General features: G+C 42.0%; 1 protein-coding gene across 12 annotated transcripts in view; it reads left to right on the top strand.

Moving 5' to 3' along the window:
• The window catches only part of COBL (cordon-bleu WH2 repeat protein), a 239,972-nt gene that overhangs the window by 179,204 nt on the left and 36,763 nt on the right, over window positions 1-24,005 (top strand). For 11 of the 12 annotated variants that reach the window (XM_068147700.1, XM_068147701.1, XM_068147699.1 and 8 more), the window contains one exon: window positions 98-262. The exons of the other annotated variant lie outside the window; for it this stretch is intronic. In XM_068147700.1, the coding sequence (XP_068003801.1) occupies window positions 98-262 (165 nt within the window). The remainder of the gene's footprint in view (window positions 1-97; window positions 263-24,005) is intronic. 12 annotated transcript variants of the gene reach the window in all.

Genomic DNA, 24,005 nt, shown 5'->3' on the forward strand with positions numbered 1-24,005 from the left:
GGGTAAGGAGAAATCAATGTGCATTTGAAAAATAACAAGCAATATAGCAATTGTTGTTTTGCAGTGAAGTAACTAGTCCATTGATCCCGCCCCCCAGTAGGTGATGGACAGCAGGTGCCACAAAAGCCTCCTAGAGGCACCGCTCGTGGTCCACTCCAGTTAGTGATACCACCTTACCTTCCTCCTGACAAAGACATTGTGGATCCAACAGTCTGTGACAGAGAAGCAGATGTTACAGCATCAACAGAGCTGGTACCTAAACGTATGTTTGAAAATATATGTCTTTGCATTTCCACTCTTGATGATTACTCTCAGGGGTAGCTTTTCCAGATTCTCCTCTCTGCTCTCAAGACATACATGTCTGATTTTTCCCTTCCTTCCAGCCTGTTGTCTTCTAAAATGCCCAATGCAGTGTAACTAATTAATATAAGGTAAACAAAGCACTTGTTTGGAGACAGTTTTTCAGAAGATAACTGGCCATCCTACAGAAGTGTTTAAAAACCTAATAACTGTGCAGCTGGAAGCAAAAAATCTGTTGTCTTGTATTCATTGTCTCTGTTTTTCTTTACTAATATTTTTTTCAGTCTCTTTAGAGTCAAATATCTTTGAGAATCAATAGGTTTGTCAGTCTAGACTAAAAACTGCTGGATGTCTCTCTTAGGAAAATTAAGCCATTTCCAAGACCTGTATATTGTCACATGCCTTCCTGTGGGTACACCTTTCTTGCTGTCTCCAGGTAGTCTGTGTGTGCTTTTCCCCTGGGATCATAACAGCTATTAAAGAAATATGACATTTTCCACACCCTTGTGTATTTGTGAAAAGCATGTTTTCATGCTACTTTTTTATGCTTATCTGTTGACTGTCTTTAAGTCTTTGTACACAGTCCAAGTCTTTGATCGTGTATTATGCTCCCTGTGGGCTTGCCCTGCACACCCATGTAGATCCTGTAAAGGCAGCAAAGCTCTAAACGTTAATGGCATCCCATGGACACACTTCATCTGAAGGTTAGGAGGGTGTATCCTAACCATGGGTTAGAGAAATGCCTCTATTGGCTCTTAATTTGACAAAAGACTTTTTTTATAGGACTTGCTCTTTACCAAAATTATTCTGCAGGTAGCAGTTACTCTGATACAGTTGGGGTGTTTGCTGCTGCAAACTAGCTAGATCTAAAGCATTATTTTTCAAGTCTGTGATAACAAGGAAATACAGACTGACAAGTCAGTTGTATTGGGAAGGGGAGAGCATGAAATTAAGGAGATCCATACTAGCACTGGCATATGCTCAGAGACCATATCATAGTTCAACATCTTTTTTCCCCCTTCTAGATATCATCAGCTTGCCTACAATGTTTCCTTTATTAAAAATCCATTGTGGCCTCTCCATTAATATTTCTGCATCATTTGAGTTTCTGCCACTGTTACTTTGTAATGCTTTCCTGATCTTCCTTGGTGATCAAATACCCTTTAATAAATGAACCTTTGATTTTATCAGCCTGATCATTTGCTCTTAAACAAACATAATATCCTGGTTGAAAGGGTTTGATTAAGCTTGTACCTGGCAACAGAATGTGAACTTTTATTATTCACAGTTTACTGAGAGCAAAAGAAGAGTGCTAAATGGCTGCTTATTGTAGACTTAGAGCATCAGTGTTGGAGAAGGACAAGTTTAGCTTGCACTTTACCTAAATAAAGATATGTGTACAGATTTACATAAGAGAAATGTTTATAGGTGTATCCATGAGAGGAAGGAGCATGTATGACAGATGATGCTAATTATATTGCCTAATGCCATTCTAGAAAGGTGCATAGATATTGTAGTGACTGAGTACTATAAGAACAAAGTTTTGCAATAACGTGTTTTTATTGCCTGGGAATGCCTCGAGCAGTGCAAATAGGACTTTGGCAGTAGAGCCAAGGAACAAAATTTTCAATCCTCCTAAGTCTCTCTGCAGTAAATGTGTTTTCTTTTACAATAAGGTGGGCAAGAGGATAAGCTAGTTATGCCAGCTATTGGTGAAAGGCGTATTTGTTCTGAAATCACCCTCAAAACAGCTTTCTCTGATGAGGATTGGGGTGTTCCTTTGCTGAGCAGGTGACTGTCAGCAGCCATTTGTCTTTCACAAGATGAGGTTTCCATCCAGGAGTGACCACGTGGAGTTTAAATTCTTGTTCCTTACAATCTGCCACTGTCTGGGAAGCACCATACCTCACCCCTCATTCCCTCCTGATAAAAATACAGTTGACCTCTTGTGCCCTAGGAAACCCACGTTGAGGGACTTTATTTTCATGGAGGACAGTGGTAATTCCTCTTCCTGGTGTTTTCTAAATATAGGTGGAGTGTAAGTTATTCATGAATAGGGCTTTTAGTAACATATGTGAGCTTTTCTAACTGTAATGGTAAGAAGATCTTCCAAAACAAGGGTACGGTTGTTCCTCACAGGTTCTGCTCTTTGATCTTCTTATTCTCATGACCTTTCCTCTTAACTTTTGCTCTGGTAGACCCTTGCCTGCATGTCTTGTGCATGTCTAAAATGATAGGTTTATGAGATTTTTTTCACTTTCCTCATTATACTAAACAGGTTATTCATGGCCTGCATTTCTAAGGTTGACTGTGCTTTGGGAATGCAGGAGTGGAGTTGTCACCTCTGATGCTTGGCATATGGTTATGTTGCATGGGTTGTGAAGTTCCTAATAACTGAGTCAATAGTAAGCTCTGTGCTACATACCTCAGGTACATAAGCACATATTGAAAGATTGCTGCACCCTAGACAGTGACTAAAACATGCTGTCCTGAAATATTTTCAGCTAGCAATACTCCTGTGAACCTCGGTGATTAGCCCTTTATTTGGTTTGCTTTGAATTGTCATTAAGAAATGCAGTGAGAGAGTAAAAATTGTTTGAAAAAGGACAAGCAATTCACCAGTGAGATCCTGGAGTTCTTCACTCTGACACTGGATAAAGTACTAGTGAACTCAGGGTTCAAACTGTGTAAGGAATTGACAACTGGTAGGTGTTTGCATTTCAAAACTGTTCCCTCTTTAAAGTAGTGAAATCACTGTTTCAATACGTGCTTGCTGACCTGTCCTGGTGCACTGCCTCAGAAGGTATCTGACCTAGCCTTCTGTTTCTTAGAGATGGTCTATAAAGCGAGAAAACTCAGATGTGTAACTTGGGAGGCATCACTCCTCATATTCAGGTTTCCTAATCTAAGGCTTAATAAATGAAGCTGAATCTTCAGCATCTTGCAACTTCTGGACAATTAAAATTTGGTCACCCATAGTGTGTAGACATGCTGCATCTCAGCAGATGGTGTGCTCTTGGTATTGAGTTAGCTTAGACGTGAATGGGGAGTTAGTCTCAGAGCATCTCTGGCTTTCTGAGTTTTCATACACTTCCTTTGGGCCTCTGATTCTCTAACATTATTAAGCATGTTAACCATTCTACTGTCTGACCTGCACAATATTTATCATTTTATCCTTCTACTCTTTTCCCTCAACAGTTTACTGTTGTGCATCATTCCCTTCATATACCAAGCGCGTCTGACAGACTTTGCCTCTTTCTGTGACCTTGATACCTCTGAACGTCCTGTTGCATCTGCTACCCTGATTCTTCTGTTGCCTTCCTTCCTCCCCTACTGGAAAAGAACCTTTTTTTTTTTATTTTCTGTCTGGGGTCTTGGCTTCCTTTCTTTTTTGAACTCGCACATTCTCTCTTAATTACTATTGATTATTTTTGGCTGTGGTTCATATCATTTGTGAGCTGTACGCTCCAGAACAGAATGCTGTGTTATATAAATCTAGATTTGGCCTCAGAAAAATTATCTGTGCATTTGTCTATTCTTTTTCCAGAGCTTCTCTTTATTTTGAGCTAATTTTGAATTTGATTTGGTGTTTCAAAGACTGTGGTTTTGGGATGTCTTACTTTCAATACTGTCTAAAGATTTAATGAAAACTTCCTAAAAAAGTTTGGGGCTTGTTTGGGTTCTGTTTTGTTTTTTTTTTCTGTTAGCCTAGGCATAACATTTTGTGTAAGTTACTCTATTTTTCTTCCATTGCATATATTTTGTTCCTTTGGAACAAAACTAGAACTGGGCATGGCCTAGTCAAGTTGAAGTGCAAGATTCTTTCTGTATCTTGGCTATCAGTCAAGCTGCCAAGAAAAAAAGAAACATATCTGTTGTACCTGTGATCTGTAAGGGGCCTAAAAGCAATACTAAGAACCAGTACCAAATGGTCTAGCTCATAGGCTTTGCTTCTGCTTTCATCCGGCTGCATAGTTTAGATGATGAGTAATTTTATCTTGATGCTGGAGACATCCTATGGAAATCAAGGTGTGTGTTCTATTTCTGTTACAAAAGATGCCAACACCATTTGCTCAAGACAAATCTTGTTCCACAAGTCTCCTTTTTACAGTTGTACTATGAATAATCAGTGAGTTGTAATAAAAATATCAGCAATGAGATTGTACTTACAGCAAACTTCTTTGCGCTGCAGAAAGCTCTTCATGTGAACGGCCCATAAGACATGCATTTTTCATCCTCCTGAACTATAAATGTGGGTTTTATGAGTTGCAATCGTCCACACACCCAGAACTATTCTGACCTCACATGTACTGTGATTTAAGACATTTATGTTATTTAAATGAGTGAGTTGCAATAACTCTAAAATTTAAATGACGAAAAGTTATTGTTTTACCCTCAGGCAAATAATCATGTTCATCTTGATTCCTTTCCAGGTAGGCAAGGTGGAGAATAAGAAAGTAGAGCATTCCTACAGACAATGTGAAAGAATACTAGAAAGGTTTTGACAGTTTTTAAAACAAATATGACATGTACTTAATGAGCTTTAAGTGATGCTTCCGAAAGTATACTTAATGTCCTAATGAAAGTGAAATAGATTTGAACTCTCCCCTGCCAGGTACTTCGTAGTAGCTTCTTAAGGCAGGACAATGGTTTAATTGCCAGTCTTCTCTTTAAAAAACCCAACAACTAGTAGGTGTGCACAGTGTGAAGATTAAGAACATAATGTGCCCCTTCTCATTACTCTCTTTGCATCCTATTTGTAATTACGTAGAGTTCCATGCCCTGTGGAGTTCAGGCTGGTGTAAAAATGGGATAATAAAATGGTGACATGAAGATTTTTATATTGAGTATGATGTAGAATGACAGTGTGTTTTAAAACAGGTATTTTGCCTTGACACCAGTTTAGCTTATAAAAACTTTTCAACAAAATTATATTTAAAAAAAATCCACAACAAGTTTCCTTGCTTGAATTAATACAACTGGGACCTATCTTCACAGAGCTGACAAGTTTACTGTGGAGAGCTGCCTCTTTTCGGGTGGTCTGCTCAAACTGTTTAAAGCTGTAGGACAAAACTCAAATAGTCCTTTATTTAGAATATTTAGAATAAAACCTTTATTTAGAATAAACCAAACCAGGTTGGAAGAGACCTTCAAGGTCATCGCGTCCAACCCATCAACCAATCCAACCCACCCAAACACCTAACCCATGGCACCAAGCACCCCAGCAAGTCTCCTTCTGAACACCTCCAATGACGGCGACTCCACCACCTCCCCGGGCAGCCCATTCCAATGGGCAATCACTCTTTCTGTATAGAACTTCCTAACTTCCAACCTGAACCTCCCCTGGTGCAGCCTGAGACTGTGTCCTCTTGTTCTGGTACTGGCTGCCTGGGAGAAGAGACCAACCTCTGCCTGTCTACAACCTCCCTTCAGGTAGCTGTAGAGAGTGATAAGGTCACCCCTGAGTCTCCTCTTCTCCAGGCTAAGCAGCCCCAGCTCCCTCAGTCTTTCCTCATAGGGCTTGTGTTCCAAACCCCTCACCAACTTTGTTGCTCTTCTCTGGACTCGTTCCAGCAAGTCAACATCCCTCCTAAACTGAGGGGCCCAGAACTGGACACAGGACTCGAGGTGTGGCCTAACCAGTGCAGTGTACAGGGGCAGAATGACCTCCCTGCTCCTGCTGGCCACACTGTTCTTGATGCAGACCAGGATGCCATTGGCCTTCTTGGTTGCCTGGGCACACTGCAGGCTCATGTTCAGCCTACCATCAACCAGCACCCCCAGGTCCCTCTCTGCCTGGCTGCTCTCCAGCCACTCTGACCCCAGCCTGTAGCACTGCATGGGGTTGTTGTGGCCAATGTACAGAACCTGGCACTTGGATGTGTTCAATCTCCTGCCCTTGGACTCTGCCCATCTGTCCAGCCTGTCCAGGTCCCTCTGCAGAGCCTCTCTACCCTCCAGCAGATCAACTCCTGTCCCCAGCTTGGTGTCGTCAGCAAATTTACTGATGATGGACTCAGTGCCCTCATCCAGATCATCAATAAAGATGTTAAAGATGTTAGAGAGTCCTTACTCAGTTTACTTTAAAAAAATAAAACAAAAAGGTCAAATGCAAAATCTATCTCTAAAAACATGTAGGAATTAACATTTTCTGTGCAATTCCTATGTGCAGATGCTGTGTGAGCTACTCTGGGATACACTGCCTGTTTTCCAGTTGCTCTTTTCCAATGGGTCAGCCTCACAGAGACCTACATTATCTTTTCTAGCCACATGTGGATGCCTTGTACATCTTAAACATCTGTGACAGAACGAGAGGACACAGTGTGAAGCTGCACCAGGGGAGGTTTAGGCTGGATGTTAGGATGAAATTCTTCACAGAAAGAATGGAATAGAATAGAATAGAATAGAATAGAATAGAATAGAATAGAATAGAATAGAATAGAATAGAATAGAATAGAATAGAATAGAATAGAATAGAATAGAATAGACCAGGTTGGAAGAGACCTTCAAGATCATCGCGTCCAACCTATCATCCAACACCACCTAATCAACTAACCAATGCAACCAAGCACCCTGTCAAGTCTCCTCCTGAACACCTCCAGTGATGGTGACTCCACCACCTCCCCGGGCAGTCCATTGGAATGGGCTGCCCAGGAAGATGGTGCAGTCACCATCACTGGAAGTGTTTAAAAAGAGACTGGATGAGACACTTGGTGCCATGGTTTAGTTGATTAGATGGTGTTGGGTGATAGGTTGGACTTGATGATCTCAAAGGTCTTTTCCAGCCTGGTTAATTCTGTATTCTGTAAAATAATTTAATGCCCAGTTTAAACTAGCCAGCTTGCCTTTCTGACTTTAAGAACAATTCTTTGCTTACAGTAGCTCACATTCTTTGTTTCTTAGAATTTCCATATATAGCATTAAACACACCTTTATTTATAAGAAGGGAAAAAAATGCTGTGTCTTTGCAAGAAATCATCTTAACTTTTAGAATTTATGCTAAAATATTAGCCTGCTTAAAACCTCCCATTACTGTACACAGTGTGGGAAAGTGCTTTTCAGTTACACTCATTAAATGCAAATCTATGTAGTGAAATTGCATAGATACTGTGTGGTTAGTTCATTAATAGTGTGTGTGGAAAGGAGTAAAGTGTTCAATCAAAGTGTGATTTTGGAAACGTGAACTTGCTGGAAGTTTGGTTCCTGAGCACCAGCTCACTGCTGAGGTTCAGCCAGGGAACCCCAGTTTGTTCCAGGCTTCAAGCTGGGATTTCCAATGTCACCTCGATTTGGCTTCTGGAAGAGGAGGAGAGTTTTCCTGTCATTTTCAATGAAAGGAAGAAATGTCAGTTTAAGTAATTTTGATGGAGTCTTAGGTGTGGCAGTCAGAGCTAGTTCCTAGCTTAGATATTAAATGGCAACAATAGATAAGTTAATATAATTTCATTGGAGCATTGAAAACTTTATGTCTTGCAGCATAGCTTGTATCTCTCACTGCTGCCTCTGTGCTTAGCTTTGCTTCAAGGGATACAGGCTGTGCTGCTTTTCTTACTGGCCATGGTGGCTTCTTTACCTCCACTCCCTCTAAGGTACTTGTCGAGGGTTGAGGGAAAGGCCAGGCCTTCTCCCCCCACTGTAATGTGAAGGGAAAGAAAAATGAAAGAAAGGAAAAAAACCACAGCTGGATTAGCAAGGGAATGTGCTATATTTACAAGCAGGGCTGCAGGATATATATATATATGTACACAATTTACAGTATTTGCAATATATACAGAAATATACAACAAAGTAACACAGGAATGAGATTCCCCTCCCCCGCCAGGAGGAAGGATTTCCCCCTGTACCCCCTTCTCTCCCCTTTTTCCCCAAAGAGGGTTAGAAAGAGAGAAAAAGGAATAATTGTTAATTAAAAGCAGAATACGGTTAGAGCAAATGTGTTAGCAGAGGCCTTATCTTTTTTCAAGGTCAATCTGGCCGAAAGCCCAGAAGCTGTGAGCTGCAAAAGGAGAAAGTGCAAGACTGAGACTAGCCTCACTGGGAATCAAAACTTAAGGCAGTGCTTCTGCTTCTCCACCAATGAAATTAGTTTAGACCTGTCTTGTTTATAAAACATTCGGCCATGGTGTCCCTTTGTTAAAGGCACCGCCTCAAACGGTCACAGTACTGGAGAGGCTTTCCCCCCTTGTGCCATTGCTAATGCTGTGTGTGCATACATATACATATATATATATATTCTGTAATAGTTTATTGCTATTGGTCTATATTTAGTCTTCTTATAAAATACAATTTAATTTTTCTGACTTTCCAAATCCTGGGCTGTGGTGAACTTGCTCTGGGGGACAGATTTACATGAAGTTATTGGAGGGGGGGAATCCAATCCAACCCGTAACACTTAGGTTAGCAGTGACATGAAAGGAAATTGGCTTGGGTTTATTCTTTTTATTTAAACCACGGAGATATTAGAAGTGTTATGAGAATGACCTGGAGAAGTTGGTAACAAATTGACTACTGTACTACAAATTTTCACCAAAATACTCTAACGAGTGTCAGCAAGAAACACAATAAGAAATGCAATGTATTCAGGACTTATCTGCACTGCAAAAAGCATTGCTCAGTTACTGTCCTCCATGTTAAGATAGCTGAGGTGAAAACTAAACAAAAAGATGCCAAAAATTGGAAAGTATTCTTGAGCCCTTTCAAGTATCTTTCTCCAATGTCGCTGACATTCAGTGCTCTTAGGAAATAAGGACAGATTTATGATTAAACCCATTCTGATACCTGATGAACTCATTCAGCCCCTATGGAATCCAGTGAATAGGGGTTGCAACTAGATGATCCTTGAGGTCCCTTCCAACCCTAACAATTCTATGATTCTCTGAATGTGAAACAGATGAAACTTCCTGTAGAACAGATTTTACTAAATGGCCATATACAACTTTTTTTATGTTGATGTGTTTGGCTTGGCTGCGTTGGCCGGTCTTGAGAAGCAGGGCACTCTACTCTGAGGGATAAACACCATGGACAAATATCCACCATCACTTCCTTCTTTCACTTTGTTCTTATATCTGAGGTGATGTCATATGGCATGGAATACTCCTTTGGCCAGTTTGGGTCAGCTGGCTCATCTCTGTCCCTTCCCAAGATCTTGCCCCTCAGCGTACTCTCAGGGCAGGGAAATGTTGGAAAAACACAGCCTGGATGCTTGTTCAGCAGCAGCCAAAACACTGATAATATTATAGTACTGCAAAACACAGGACTAGAAGGATGCTGTGAGGAGAATTAACTCCAGCTCAGCAGAAATCTGCCAGTGCAGAAATCTGACAGAGGAGTGGAAGAACATCTTTCTATTAAAGGGCTGGGATACTGATACAAATCTGTGTGTACTGGGTATTAAGATTGTTTAAATGTGTGGACTAAGTAGTGAGTGTAAGCAAGAAGGCTTTAAGCATGAGAATCAAATGAGATGGTAAAATGTATTAAAATGTATGGAACCTGAGCATGATGCAAATGGGATGGAATAAGGGGTGGAGATTCTATTAGCTTTGGCTGAGCTGGAATTAATTCTCCTCAAAGCATCCTTCTAGTCCTGTGTTTTGTAGTACTGTACCTGTAACCAGTGTTTTGGCACCTGCTGGACAAGCATCCAGGTTGTGTTTTTCCAACATTTCCCTGCCCCAAGAGTACACTTAGGGGCGGGCAAGATCTTGGGAGGGGACACAGCTGAGCCAAACTGGCCAAAGGGTTATTCCATGCCATATGACATCACCTCAGATATAAGAACAAAGTGAAAGAAGGAAGGGGGGGAGATTTGTCCATGGCATTTGTTCCCTGCACTAGGGGAGGTTTAGACTCGAGGTGAGGAGGAAGTTCTTCACCGAGCGAGTTGTTCATCATTGGAACGGGCTGCCCAGGGAGGTGGTGGAGTCACCGTCCCTGGAGGCGTTCAAGAGGAGATTGGACATGGCACTTGGTGCCATGGTCTAGTCATGGGGTCTGTGTTGATAGGTTGGACTTGATGATCCTCGAGGTCCTTTCCAACCTAAGTTATACTGTGATACTGTGGATGTTAGGAAGAAGTTCTATACATTACACATAGGGAGCCCTTCTTCCTGAGACTGACCACTGTCTGCTGCTGGGAAGTAGAGACTAACATCTCTCTCTGCTTTCACTTCCACGCAGTCTGTTGCCTATCATTATTATTAAATTGCTTCTATCTTATAATTGACTTTTGTTGTATTTTCCCCTGTCCATCTAAGAAGGGTAGTGATAGAGCAGCTTTGGTGGGCATTTGGCCCCCAGCCAGGGCCAAACCACCACAGCTGACCACCAGAGGGAGACGATGTTGCCACAAAGGTGCAGTAGGTATCAAGCAAGAGTGATATTATGGATGAGTTTAATGGTGATACCACACTTACACAAGGATTTTCAGTTCTTTAAGAATGTCATAAGGTTAAAATTAATTAATGGAGCTGTTTTGTTCAGGAACTAAAAGGTAAAATAAAGATTTATTTATTACATATATTTTTCATTAATTTCACCACAAACAGGAAAATGAAGGTTAAATCATATTTGCAAATTATGTCTGTGTGATCATGCCTTCTAGACATAAGTTCAGGCATTACTCTGGACATTCTTGTAGAAGGTGGTGGCATGTTGGGTTGGCTATTATATATTGCATAGATACTGCCTTTATAGTTAAGGCAGCTTTGTCCATGATGTGGAAATTCATGCATATGGATAGTGTATGTGCTTATGAAAAAGTACATAGGAGTAGGTCAGATTTAGTGCCAGTACAGGAAGATGTGTTCTGCTGGAGAGGTTTATCAGTTTGAATGCTAGCGTTTTTAAAGCATGAGCAGATTGCTTTACCATTCTCTTCCACAGACAAATGACTTTGTGACCAGCAATTTAGTATCATAGTATCATAGTATCGGTCAGGGTTGGAAGGGACCACAAGGATCATCTAGTTCCAACCCCCCTGCCATGGGCAGGGACACCCCACACTAGATCAGCCTGGCCAGAGCCTCATCCAGCCTGGGCTTAAACACCTCCAGGGATGGGGCCTCGACCACCTCCCTGGACAACCCATTCCAGGGTTTCACCACTCTCATGGTGAAGAACCTCCTCCTCACATCCAGCCTGAATCTCCCCACCTCCAGCTTCATTCCATTCCCCCTAGTCCTATCACTCCCTGAGATCCTGAGAAGTCCTTCCCCAGCCTTCCTGTAGGCTTCCTTTAGTCATTCAGAGATTAAAATCTAGGATTCAGAGACTCTCCAAATGTCCTTAAATGTCTTCAACATCTAATGCTTGCTTTTTTTTTTACTTAACACTGAAGTCTTTGAGGATTTAAATGAATGTTGTCTTTCTCACTGAGCGGCTGGATGTTTGGTTTTTTTCTTTTCCAGTGACAGGGGTATAGGATATTAAACTTTGAACTCATTCTTATTTTATCTGTAGAAAATGTACTACTGATCCAGAATTAAAACTTTTTCTGGGTAGGCAAATTATGGAGAGATTATTCTAAATATACATAGGGAAAACAGAAATATTTCTCTTTTTGCTCATTTTTTGACTAACAATCTGAAGCTGTCTAGAGTGCTCAGATTTAAGTGTCAAAAGAGAGTGATTGGTAGAGAAATCACAGGCTCACAGGATGTTAGGGGTTTCATAGTTTCATAGCTTCATAGTTTCATTCAGGGTTGGAAGGGACCACAAGGATCATCTAGTTCCAACCCCCCTGTCATGGGCAGGGACACCCCACACTAGATCAGGCTGGACAGAGCCTCATCCAGCTTGGGAGGGACCTCTGGATATCTTCGAGTCCAACCCACCTGCCAGAGCAAGAGCATATATTCTAGTGTAGGTCACACAGGAATGCATCCAGAGAGGGCTTGAAAGTCTTCAGAGAAGGAGACTCCACAACCTCTCTGAGGAGCCTGTTCCACTGCTGTCACCCTTACAGTACAGAAGTTCTTCCTCATGCTGCGGTAGAACTTCCTGTGCTGTAGTTTGCATGAATTGCCCCCTGTCCTATAACAGGGTGCAAGTGAGAAGAGTGTGTCCCCTCCTTCCTGACACCTAGCCCTCATATATATTTATACACTTATTAACTCCTCACTCAGTCTTGTCTCCAGTCTAAAAAGCCCTAGGTCTCTCAGCATTTCCTCATAAGGCAGTGCTCCAGTCCCTTGATCTAGTCATCCTTGAAGCCCTCTCTTGGATTCTCTCAAGTAGATCCCTGTCCTTCTTGAACTGGGGAGCCCAAAACTGGATGCAGTATTACAGATGGGGCCTCACTAGGGCAGAATAGAGCAGGAGGAGAACCTCCCTCCATCTGCTGGATACACTCACACAGAATCACAGAATTACCAAGGTTGGAAGAGACCTCAAAGATCATCAAGTCCAACCTGTCACCACAGACCTCATGACTAAACCATGGCACCAAGTGCCATGTCCAATGCCCTCTTGAACACCTCCAGGGATGGTGACTCCACCACCTCTCTGGGCAGCACATTTCAATGGCAAACAGCTCTCTCAGTGAAGAACTTTCTCCTCACCTCGAGCCTAAACTTCCCCTGGCACAGCTTGAGACTGTGTCCTCTTGTTCTGGTGCTGGTTGCTTGTAGAGAAGAGACCAACTCCCTCCTGGCTACAACCACCCTTCAGGTAGTTGTAGAGAGCAATGAGGTGTTCCCTGAGCCTCCTCTTCTCCAGGCTAAACAATCCCAGCTCCCTCAGCCTCTCCTTGTAGGGCTTGTGCTCAAGGCCTCTCCCCAGCCTTGTTGCCCTTCGCTGGACACGTTCAAGTGTCTCAATGTCCTTCTTAAACTGAGGGGCCCAGAACTGGATACTCTTCTTAATGCACCCCAGGATCCCATTGGCCTTCTTGGCTACAAGGACACATTGCTGTTCCATGGAGAACTTTTTGTCCACCAGGACTCCCAGGTCCTTCTCCAAAGGGCTGCTCTCCAGCAGATCGCCTCCTAACCTGTACTGGCACAATTTATTATCCTTCTCAAGTGCAGGACTCTGCACTTATCCTTGTTGAACCTCATTAGGTTCCTTTTAGTCCAATTCTCAATCTGTCCAAGTCTCACTGAATCTAATCAAAATTGTATCATGAATTGCAAAGACCTATGATGCACTCATTTATTAAACATCTGGCCATGTAATAGAAGAGAATTAACCAGGTTGGAAAAGACCTTTGAGATCATCAATTCCAACCTATCACCCAACACCATCTTATCAACTAAACCATGGCACCATGTGCCTCATCCAGTCTCCTCTTAAAATCTATCATATGTTCATCACCTGTCCCTGTAGTCTGCATTTGTAAAGTAAAATCTGTGGTCATGATTCTCATACATTGATCATGTATGTTTGCAGCCACTTTAAATCCTCCTTATTGTTTCATCCCAGTAGAAAAGTGCCTCTTTGGGAGAGTTGAAACACATGTGTATATTTAAGACAGCAGTTCTGTCTTCTAAACTTGGCTTGCAGCCACTGCCATGACTTTGATATATATTTAGTGCATGCAGTAGGCACCATTTAACTTTCCATACTAAAATACATGTTATTTTAGAATGCAGAATGGAAAATTACAGCCATGTTCTTTTCTCATGTTGTTGCAAAACTATGAAGTCTCCCTTCAAGGGTAGTGGGACTGTTTACACACTTCTTATTCAGCTGTCTCATGTATAGTATGCAAATAAGCTTCGGTATAGCTAGAAAAGTCCACTGTTAAAAGTGGTAAGTTGACAGAGCAAAACCTGATTCTTTAAATAGTGATCTATTCTCTATTTATCCAGAAGAACTTACACATGATAAACTGCTGAGTTTTGCTGAGGTGGAGAAGAGAGAAGGTGGTCTTCTGTTACTCTATGCAAGAGCAAGCTACTTTATTCCTTGTTTATTGCATATTCTTCTGTGATACTCTGGTTTCAAGTAGTAAATGACTGTAGAAACAATTAAGGCCAGTAGCAAGAACGAACTACTTTGGAAGTTGATAACATACTGAGTAGGTATCAACTACCAAGTGCTTTATAGGCCTTGAATGTTCTTTGAACATGGAATATTTATTTTTTTTCCCCCTTGCTCAGTTCCAATAAGAAATTTGTAGCATTGGGTCACCAGATGTGCTTCGTTTTCTCATACCTTGAGAAACATCTGAAGAAGGAGACTCAGTCCTGGGTGAAAGTAACACAAGTTGGAGAGGGGGTAGTTTGTATTCCCTTACATGTTCATTCTACTGCTTGCCTGTATTGGAATTAATACCTGTGATTTTGCAGACTTTCAGCCCAAAGTCAGAGTTACTATCAGGGATCATGATTCTTTTGAATGTAACAAAATATGTCCTGGTTACATAAAGTATGGGATGGTACTCCAGTGAACCAAATAGTCTATCTAGCCTCATTTCCTGATACTTAGGTTTTTAACTGGTTATTTACTTATTTTTTGGAGTGTGTAATAAACCTTAGCATCAGATTTGCCATCCTGACTAAATATAAAGGTACTTATATCCTAATTCCCTTGAAGCCTAGCTCTAAATCCAAGTATTATGTGGATGAACTATGAATGTTCAAGTGAAACTAAATTCCCTCTTCTCCACTTCTGTAGTCAAATAAGAGCTGTTTAACTATGAGAGCTATACATACTTTAATAACTGAGTGACATCTTAAGCATACTGTTGTACTTGAACAATGGAGTATGGTGGAATATGTTGAAATTGTCACACCCATACAAATAGAGTCAGCTATGCTTTATCAGTAACAAACTCATGCTTTATCAGTGACAAACAGTATTTGTCTAGACAAATACATGAACAAGGTTGGGGGGAAGGTGCAAGAACTTTAATCCTAGGTATGAATTTGTTCTTGATTTACAGATTATGTATGGGCCCAGGAAGGATTAGTATTTAAAATGGCATTGAATTTGTAGTGCAAGATTGTACTGATTAAAATGCTGTAGTGCACAGGGTCCCACAGAGAGCAAACTGTTGAAAAATTTTGTGTTCTCTGCAGCAGGTAGCTGATAATACCCATAACAAAGTGCTTGTCCATCCTTAGAGATGCTCATATGCAGCTCTTCCTATTATCACTTCCAAGTCAATAAACACTGACTAAAATGCCTGCCTGCTTTCTTCTAAGAAATTGAGAATTCTGGCCATGTACATTTACTTCTGATTTTTAGAGCCTGATGGAGCAAAAGGCTGAGAGCAGAGACAGAGCCTCTTTTGTTAGATCCTTTTGTGGATTCCATAATTGGTTCCTGGCATGGATAAAAGAATTGCTTTCCAACCAACTGTACCATAAGCAAAGGTGCAGCATAAGGGAGGACAAAGACCTAAAACAAAAGAAGACCAAGGAAGGAATGAGAAAGGATGAGGCCTTTGGAAGTAGCCTCAGGATAGCGTGCCCTGATGCTCATGGGTAACTTCAGTCATCCTGATATTTGCTGGGAAGACCACACAGCCAAGCAGACTCAGTCAAAGAGAGTTCCTGCAGTGCATTGATGACAACATTCTGATGCAGGTGGTTGAAGAACCGTTGAGGAGAGGCATGATGCTGGACCCTGTATTAACAAACAAGGACTGGTCAAGGACATTAAGGGGCAGCCTTTGCTGTACTGAACATTGCGTGGTACAGTTTAGTATAGTTAGGGAAAGAAGCAGTGTAAATAGTGAAATTTCTACCCTGGACTTTAAGAGGGTTAACTTGGTCCTCCTCAAAGATCTACTTAGAAGTATCCTGTTGGCTAGAGCTCTAGAATTTAAGGGGGGACCAGAGAGCTGGTTAATATTCAAGCACCGCCTCCTCCAAGCTCAAGATAAGGGTATACCCTCAAATAAATAAAATAATATTTAAAAAGTCATGCAGAGAAGTCAAGAGACCTGCTTGTGTGAGCAAGCTGCTGCTGGACAAGCTCAAGTAGAAGAGGAAAAAGGGTCTGCTTAGTTTGGAGGATTATTGAAATACTGACAGGATATACTGAGATGCAACAAGGAAGGCCAAGGCTCTCTTGGAACTACATCTGGCTAAGGAGGTGAAAGGTAACAAGAGGGGCTTCTTTAAACACTTCTGTAGTAAAATGAAGAATAGGGGAAAAGTGGGTCCACTGTTGAGATGGGAGACATAGTGACAGAGAATGCAGAGATGGCAGAATATGCTGATTGCCACACTTGCTTCAGTCTTTACTGCAGACAACAGTCCTCAGGAATCCCAGACACTGGAAATAAAGGAACAAAACTGGAGGGAGGAAGACTCTCCACTGGTCAGTGAGGACAGGATTAGAGATCACTTGGATAAACTGAACATGCATAAATCCATGGGCCCCGATGGGGTGCATCCATGGGTGCTGAGGGAGCTGGCTGATGTTGTTGCTGAGCCATTCTCCCATCATTTTTTGAAATATCAGGCAGAAGAGGAGAGGAGCCTGAGGACTGGAACCAAGCCAATGTCATTCTAGTCTTTAAAAAAGGCAAGAAGCAAGATCCAGGCAACTACAAACCAGTCAGCCTCACTTCCATCCCTGGAAAGGTGATGGAGCAGTTCATTCTGGAAGCCATCTCTAACCATAGAGAAGAAATGAGGGTTATCAGGAGTAGCCAACATTGATTAACAAAGGGGAAATCTTGCTTGATTAATCCAATAGCCTTCTATGAAGGTATGACTAAATGGGTAGATGAAGAGAGAGCAGTGGTTATCATCTGCCTAGACTTCAGCAAGGCTTTTGATGATGTTTCCCTTAACACCTTCATAGATAAACTTAAGCAAAGTGGGTTAGATGATTGCACTGTGAAGTGGATTGGAAACTGGCTTAACAACAAAGTTCAGAGGGTAATAATCAGTGGTGCAGAGTCCAGTTGGAGGCTGTGGCCAGTGGTGTTTCCCATGGATCAGTCCTGGGTCCAGTTTTGTTCAGTGTCTTCGCCAGCGACCTGGAGGCAGGGAGAGAGTTTACCCTCTGCAAGTTCACTGATGATACAAAACTGGGAGGGATGGCTGGTATACTGGAAGGCTGTGCTGCCCTCCAATGAGATCTGAACAGGTTGGAGAGTTAGGCAAAGGAGAACATTGTGAAGTTCAATAAGGACAAGCACAGAGTCCTGCACCTGGGGACGAATAACACCAGGCAGTATCACAGTATCACAGTATTGCTAAGGTTGGAAGAGACCTCGAGGATCATTGAGTCCAACCTGTCCAACCTGTCACCACAGACCTCATGACTAGACCATGGCTCCAAGTGCCACGTCCAATCTCCTCTTGACTAGGGGCTGTCCTGCTGGAAAGCCACTCCATGGAGAAAGACCTTGGAGTCCTAGTGGATGGTTAAGCTATCCTTGGGATAGCAGTGTACACTTGTGGCCAAGAGAGCCAACAGTATCCTGGGATGCATTAAGAAAAATGTGTCTAGGAAGCCTAGGGAGGTTCTTCTCCCCATCTTCTCTGCCCTGGTGAGACCACAGCTGGAGTATTATGTCCAGTTCTGGGCTCCTCAATTCGAGAGAGGCAGGGATCTACTGGAGAGAGTCCAACTGAGAGCTGTGAGGATGGTTAAGGGACTTGAACATCTCTCCTATGGAGAAAGACTGAGAGAATTTGGTCTGTGTAGTCTTAAGAAGAGAAGGCTAAGAGGGGATCTTAGTAATGTCTATAATTATGTGAGAGATGGGTGTGAAGATGAAGGTGCCAAACTCTTTTCATTGATGCCCAATTTTGACAAGGAGCACCAGATATAAACTGGAACACAGGAAGTTCCTCATTAACATGAGGACAAATTTCTTTACTGCGAGGTTGATGGAGCACTGGAGCAGGCTGCCCATTGAGGTTGTGGAGTCTCCTTCTCTGGAGACTTTCCAAACCCACCTGTATGTGTGTGTTTGACAAACTATATTTTGCATTTTTTTTACACAAAAAGTCCTTGCACATGGAAACTCCTTGCAGTTTTTCCACAGAATTAACTTAGCGCATGTGAGAAAATTAGCGGGCTGAAAGTAATGAAGGCAGAAGTCTTTAAATCTACATGCTGTAATGTGGAGAGCAACAAAAAATATCACAGTTTGATTATGTGCAGGGCCACTCTAAGGCAAAAGGAGAATATAGAATATAATAGAATAGAATAGAATAGAATAGAATAGAATAGAATAGAATAGAATAGAATAGAATAGAATAGAATAGACCAGGTTGGAAGAGACCTTCAAGATCATCGCGTCCAACCTAGCATCCAACACCACCTAATCAATTAACCCATGTAACCAAGCACCCTGTCAAGTCTCCTCCTGAGCACCTCCAGTGACGGCGATTCCACCACCTCCCTGGGCAGCCCATTCCAGTGGGCAATCACTCTCTCTGTGTAAAACTTCCTCCTGACCTCCAGCCTGAACTTGCCCTGGCACAGCTTGAGACTGTGTCCTCTTGTTCTGGTGCTGGCTGCCTGGGAGAAGAGACCAACCTCTGCCTGTTTACAACCCCCCTTCAGGTAGTTGTAGAGAGCAATAAGGTCACCCCTGAGTCTCCCCCTCTCCAGACTAAGCAGCCCCAGCTCCCTCAGCCTCTCCTCATAGGGCTGTGTTCCAAGCCCCTCACTAACTTCGTTGCCCTTCTCTGGACTCGTTCCAGCAAGTCAACATCCTATGAAAATCTCCTGATGAAATTATGAGCAACCTTCCCTCGGATATTCTTCACAGATAATAGACTGAGCTTTTATGTCTGCGCATATATGAAGACAGTCTTCTTGTTCTGCTGTTCTGCCTCTCTATGAAACTTTTGGAAATGAACTTTAGGATTATCCTTCCTGACTAATTCAGCAGAAATTGACAGCCATTTTAAAGTTTGGGGGAGGTGTTTCATAGACAGACTTACACCAGCATGACCTTCTCAACCTAATTTCTCTAGGAACCGAGACTAAAAGAAAATCAAAGACGTTTCCAAATTTCCCATAGAAAAAAAATGACCTTTTATGCTGATCCTAATTAAGGCCATTAACTCAGGTGAAAAATTTCCCCAAACCAGCTTGTGTGTTTTGAGGATATGATCATAGTGCAACTTCAAATTCCAGAAATGGCCTTGCTCCAGCAAAGCACTTAAGCGTGCTTAATCAAGTACCCCATTATGCAGCATGCACGTTATTACTGAATGAACTGTGTAAATGAAAGCCTTAAAATGCTTCACATGAATAAAAAGGCAGACAAATTTTCCCCATGGGGATTCATCCCATGCAGGAGATATCTGCAAGCTTTGCATTTTAATCAGTCAGTGGCAAAACCCAACTGCTGAAGTTGAAGTAGGAGCTGATACTAACATCACAAAATATGAAAATGGAAAATTTATCCCAGTTGGGTGTTCAGGTAGATGGTGACCCGTTTCTTGTGTTGGGCTACTGCTCACCATTGTATCAGAGATGACACTCCCATTAACATTTCACTATCTGTAGATCAGTACAGAGCATAATATCCAGTTACCACTCTTGCATGTTTGCATTTCTCCCTCCTGGTATTTCAAGTTAATAGGGAAAGGGAGCCGCAGAGCCAAACACAATCGATGAGATAATTGACTTCACGAGAGGCTATGAAAGAGCAAGCAAAGTTCACTTCTGACTGAAGTATTCCCATCTTTGCTTGTGTCTGAAGTGATCTGATTTAGCTCATCTGCTGTCAAAGAGGAGTGGTGGCATTACTGCAGAGCTCTTCTGTGAGCACTTTGTTCTTGACCTATCTAATATTCCCTGCCTTACTAGGCTCCCAGGGAGAGCTTCATTGTGCACCACTGAAAAAGATCACCTCATGACTAGAGCTTGAAGTGCAGTACACTGCACTGGTTAGGCCACACCTCGAGTACTGTGTCCAGTTCTGGGCCCCTCAGTTTAGGAAGGAGGTTGACTTGCTGGAACGAGTCCAGAGAAGAGCAACAAAGTTGGTGAGGGGTTTGGAACACAAGCCCTATGAGGAAAGACTGAGGGAGCTGGGATTGCTCAGCCTGGAGAAGAGGAGACTCAGGGGTGACCTTATCACTCTCTACAACTACCTGAAGGGAGGTTGTAGACAGGCAGAGGTTGGTCTCTTCTCCCAGGCAGCCAGTACCAGAACAAGAGGACACAGTCTCAGGCTGCGCCAGGGGAGGTTCAGGTTGGATGTTAGGAAGAAGTTCTATACAGAAAGAGTGATTGCCCATTGGAATGGGCTGCCCAGGGAGGTGGTGGAGTCACCGTCACTGGAGATGTTCAGGAGGAGACTTGATGAGGTGCTTGGTTGCATGGGTTAGCTGTTTGGGTGGGTTGGATTGGTTGATGGGTTGGACATGATGATCTTGAAGGTCTCTTCCAACCTGGTTTGGTTTATTCTAATAAAGGTTTATTCTAATAATTAAGTTCTTGATACACTGCATTTGATTCTTGCCTCATGCAGTAATTTCTAAGCTGTGTCTGTGTTGCTGGAAATAAATGTCTCTTGCTTACCTTCCATGCAACCTTTAAGGGCTTTAACCTTTAAGGGCTTCTGCACCCTGTCTGTGGCTCATTACTGCTAGCATAGGCCCAGTGTGCCCAGCAGTGTTTTAGCTGGTGAGTGTGCTTGGCATACACTGTCCTGCTTCACTGCCCTTGATTTGCCTTCATTCCATCAAAGGAATCTGATCTTCAGAGCTTCTATGAAATGTACTTTGAAAACTGTGATGCCCCCATGGAGGGTATCACACAAGATCAAGGAGATACTTAGCATGCTCTCATTTTGTTCTTTGTAAGAATAATTCTTTCTTCACTGGGCAGTTTCAGATAGCAAAGTGTTTTAGTGATGAGAAGTGTTCAGGTTGTCCATATGGTCTTTCCAGGTGTCTACATGAGTGGACCTCGTAGTATTAGAGTGTGAATGTGCAGGAAAATATATAACTAAACTCAGAAAATAAGCCTGCTCTTCTAGGTTAAAATATTTCTGCAAATACAATTGCTAAAGTAAACCACCAGTGAAAGTGTATTGAAAATGTTGTTGCTGACTGTGCTTTGGAGAGGGAAGCAGATATGCATTGATCCAAGAGGAGTCAGTTGATGTACATCAAAAGGGGTAAGAGCTTTGTGTCTTTATAGCACAGCAGCATATGAAAATGTTTTCATATCTACATTGGGACCTAGCTGTTGAAAACCTTCTGTGAAGGTACTTACGTTATTGGTGGTTTGGCTGAAACATGTTTTGGCCAATTAAATGGAGTTATTTTGTGCTGTCCTAGTTGTAAGTTAAACAGGTGGTTTGTGCATGGAACATTCAATTTACTCAGGCTCTGTCTGACTTCAGATGAGACTATAGATACTATCCTATACAAAGCTAGAAGGTGATGTAAGGGAAAATGATGGATGTAGTGATGGGGGAACTGAAGGGCAACATCACAGATCCGAGTGGACTGAGGCGCTGTGAGGAGTGCAGAAGTCACATTTTGTTCACCACCACTGCAGCCTGGAGTTCACTCTTAGCTTTTGATATTAAGAAACCCACCATTTGCTGCCATTACTGCCTCTTAAGTCTGAATTGTTACAGAAGGTACTAAAAGTACTTTTTCTCATTTGTGCAGCAGTTCTCAGTGGAAGTGCTTCTATGCCCAAGGCAAGTATGCTTTGTCCTCATGCACAGAAAGCAGCTGTTGACATATTTTGATGTGTGTAAAATCTAATTATTTCAGTTACAGATACAGATTGATCTAGCTCTTTTCCACATTTCCTAACTTTTAAATGAGTTTTAATCAGAAATAAATACACAGCTGTGAGATGAATGGTGTCTCTGTCCTACAGAAAGCCCTCTTAAATCCCAGAAGTGTGTGTGTGTATTTGGTTTAGGGTTGGAGGTTTTTGTCTCCTTTTTACTGAGTCTGCTGGCAGATAGTTTCTGGGGGAGGAAGCTATAATTACAATGCAAAAGTGTTTTATGTTTTTCTCCTCTGGTTTATGCTGGAAATATGAAACTGTAGTAGAGATTTTTATGGAATTGTTAACAGCCAAACTAAGAAAGATAATTAATTGATAGAGTGCACAAAGGGGAAAGACAGTGAAGTTTAAAATGATAAGTTGAGCAAGTGACCTTTTCTTTGTGGTCTTGAAAATCACCTAATAAAACATTCTTTTACTGCATAGGTGTACTAATCATTTTTGTTTCTAATTGTGACACTGCTTTTCAGACAGTTTTATAGAGTGTGCTCCCTAATGTGGGCTATGAAAATCACCTTCACAGTCCATTTGTTTAGATTCTACAGTGTGCTTGAATGGAAGCCGACAGCCTCTGTAAAGGATAGGGATTGCCTACAGATATCACATAAGACTAGTAACTCCCAGCAAAATGGTGGTTTAGTTTTTCACCAGGCTCATTACATCAGGCAGTATCTGGTTTTAGATCTAGATTTTCCTTTCCTGCAAAGGCCTCCAGAGAGTGCCATTATTGCTCATGGCATGTTACCAGTGTTACACATGGGGCTTTATGAAGCGCAGGTCTGATGCTATCTATTACATGATCTCAGAGATTTTTCTATGTTGCCCTTTTCCTCTAACCTACATTTTCTTCTTGTTCATAGTCTTTGAATTACACAGATTAGGCACACTGCTCCTCTCCTCACACCTAAGTAAAGGACCAACTAGAGTCAGGAAAGCACCTTGTGAGTCATTTTAGCTTCCTGTTAACCTCAGATAGTGAACACGAGGAGCTGCTGTGAAGGTCTCTCCATCGTATGTCATTGTGTATAAAAAGGAACAAACAACTGACACTGCTGACTCATTTTGAAAAATCTGTCCTTTCCTAAGCCAACTGCTGATGTTCTCCATTGAAGACTGACACACATTCCTTCCCCTGTCAGAGGGCACTTGGCTTTTCACGTTGGTTTTGTGACTTCCGAGCCCTTCAAATAAGGAAGCCTGGTTACTGGTATGGTGTAGAGTTGTCAGAACATCCAAATGAGGCCTTTATAAAAGCAATGAACTGGTAGACTGAAGTAAGTGACAAAAAGCAGAGGATGAAAAGCATTTTAGCAGTAGCACTCTAGGTGAAATCAGGCAGAAATCAGAGAGGCTTTTTCAGTCACTGGAGAAAGGATTGTTCAGTCATCGACCCTGGAGGCATTCAAGGGGAGATTGGACGTGGCACTTGGTGCCATGGTCTAGGCATGGAGTCTGTGTTGATAGGTTGGACTCGATGATCCTCGGGGTCCTTTCCAACCTAAGCGATACTGTGATACTGTGATACTGTGATTGTGGGAAAGAAACGGGGATAATAAAGTCCTATATGTTCATTATCCCCTTGTCTGAACACTTGTGTGGCATTACTTCAGAACTTTTTCTTTGTTTGGCAGGTGGTAAAAATAAAGGTCTGAAATGAAAGAGGATAGCAGACATTTACCTGAAATGGTAGTTTTGAAACTATGAAGACCCAGCAGTTTTACCTAGTGCTGTGTTGAGAGGAAGGCTTCATGATAGTTTTCAGTGTAAATGTGAAAGGAGCATCAAACAAAATGAGTCCACACTGCATTTATTTTTCAACCAGAAGAAAGTTAAGTCTAGGTATCTAAGTTAGCTGTGATTAGTTTGGTATCAACTGTGGAAATGCTAAAGATTCACAGGGTGTATCTAATAATACTCACTGTGTACCTTTATGATTATATGTATGATGAGACACATCCTTTGTGAGTCCTAGAATTTTTGTTACTGGCTAATGTGTGGAGGTATAGATTTACTCCTGT

The sequence above is a fragment of the Melanerpes formicivorus genome, unplaced genomic scaffold (genome assembly GCF_026170545.1).
Source record: "Melanerpes formicivorus ecotype bairdi unplaced genomic scaffold, bMelFor1.0.p_v2 SCAF_15, whole genome shotgun sequence".
NCBI lineage: Eukaryota > Metazoa > Chordata > Aves > Piciformes > Picidae > Melanerpes > Melanerpes formicivorus.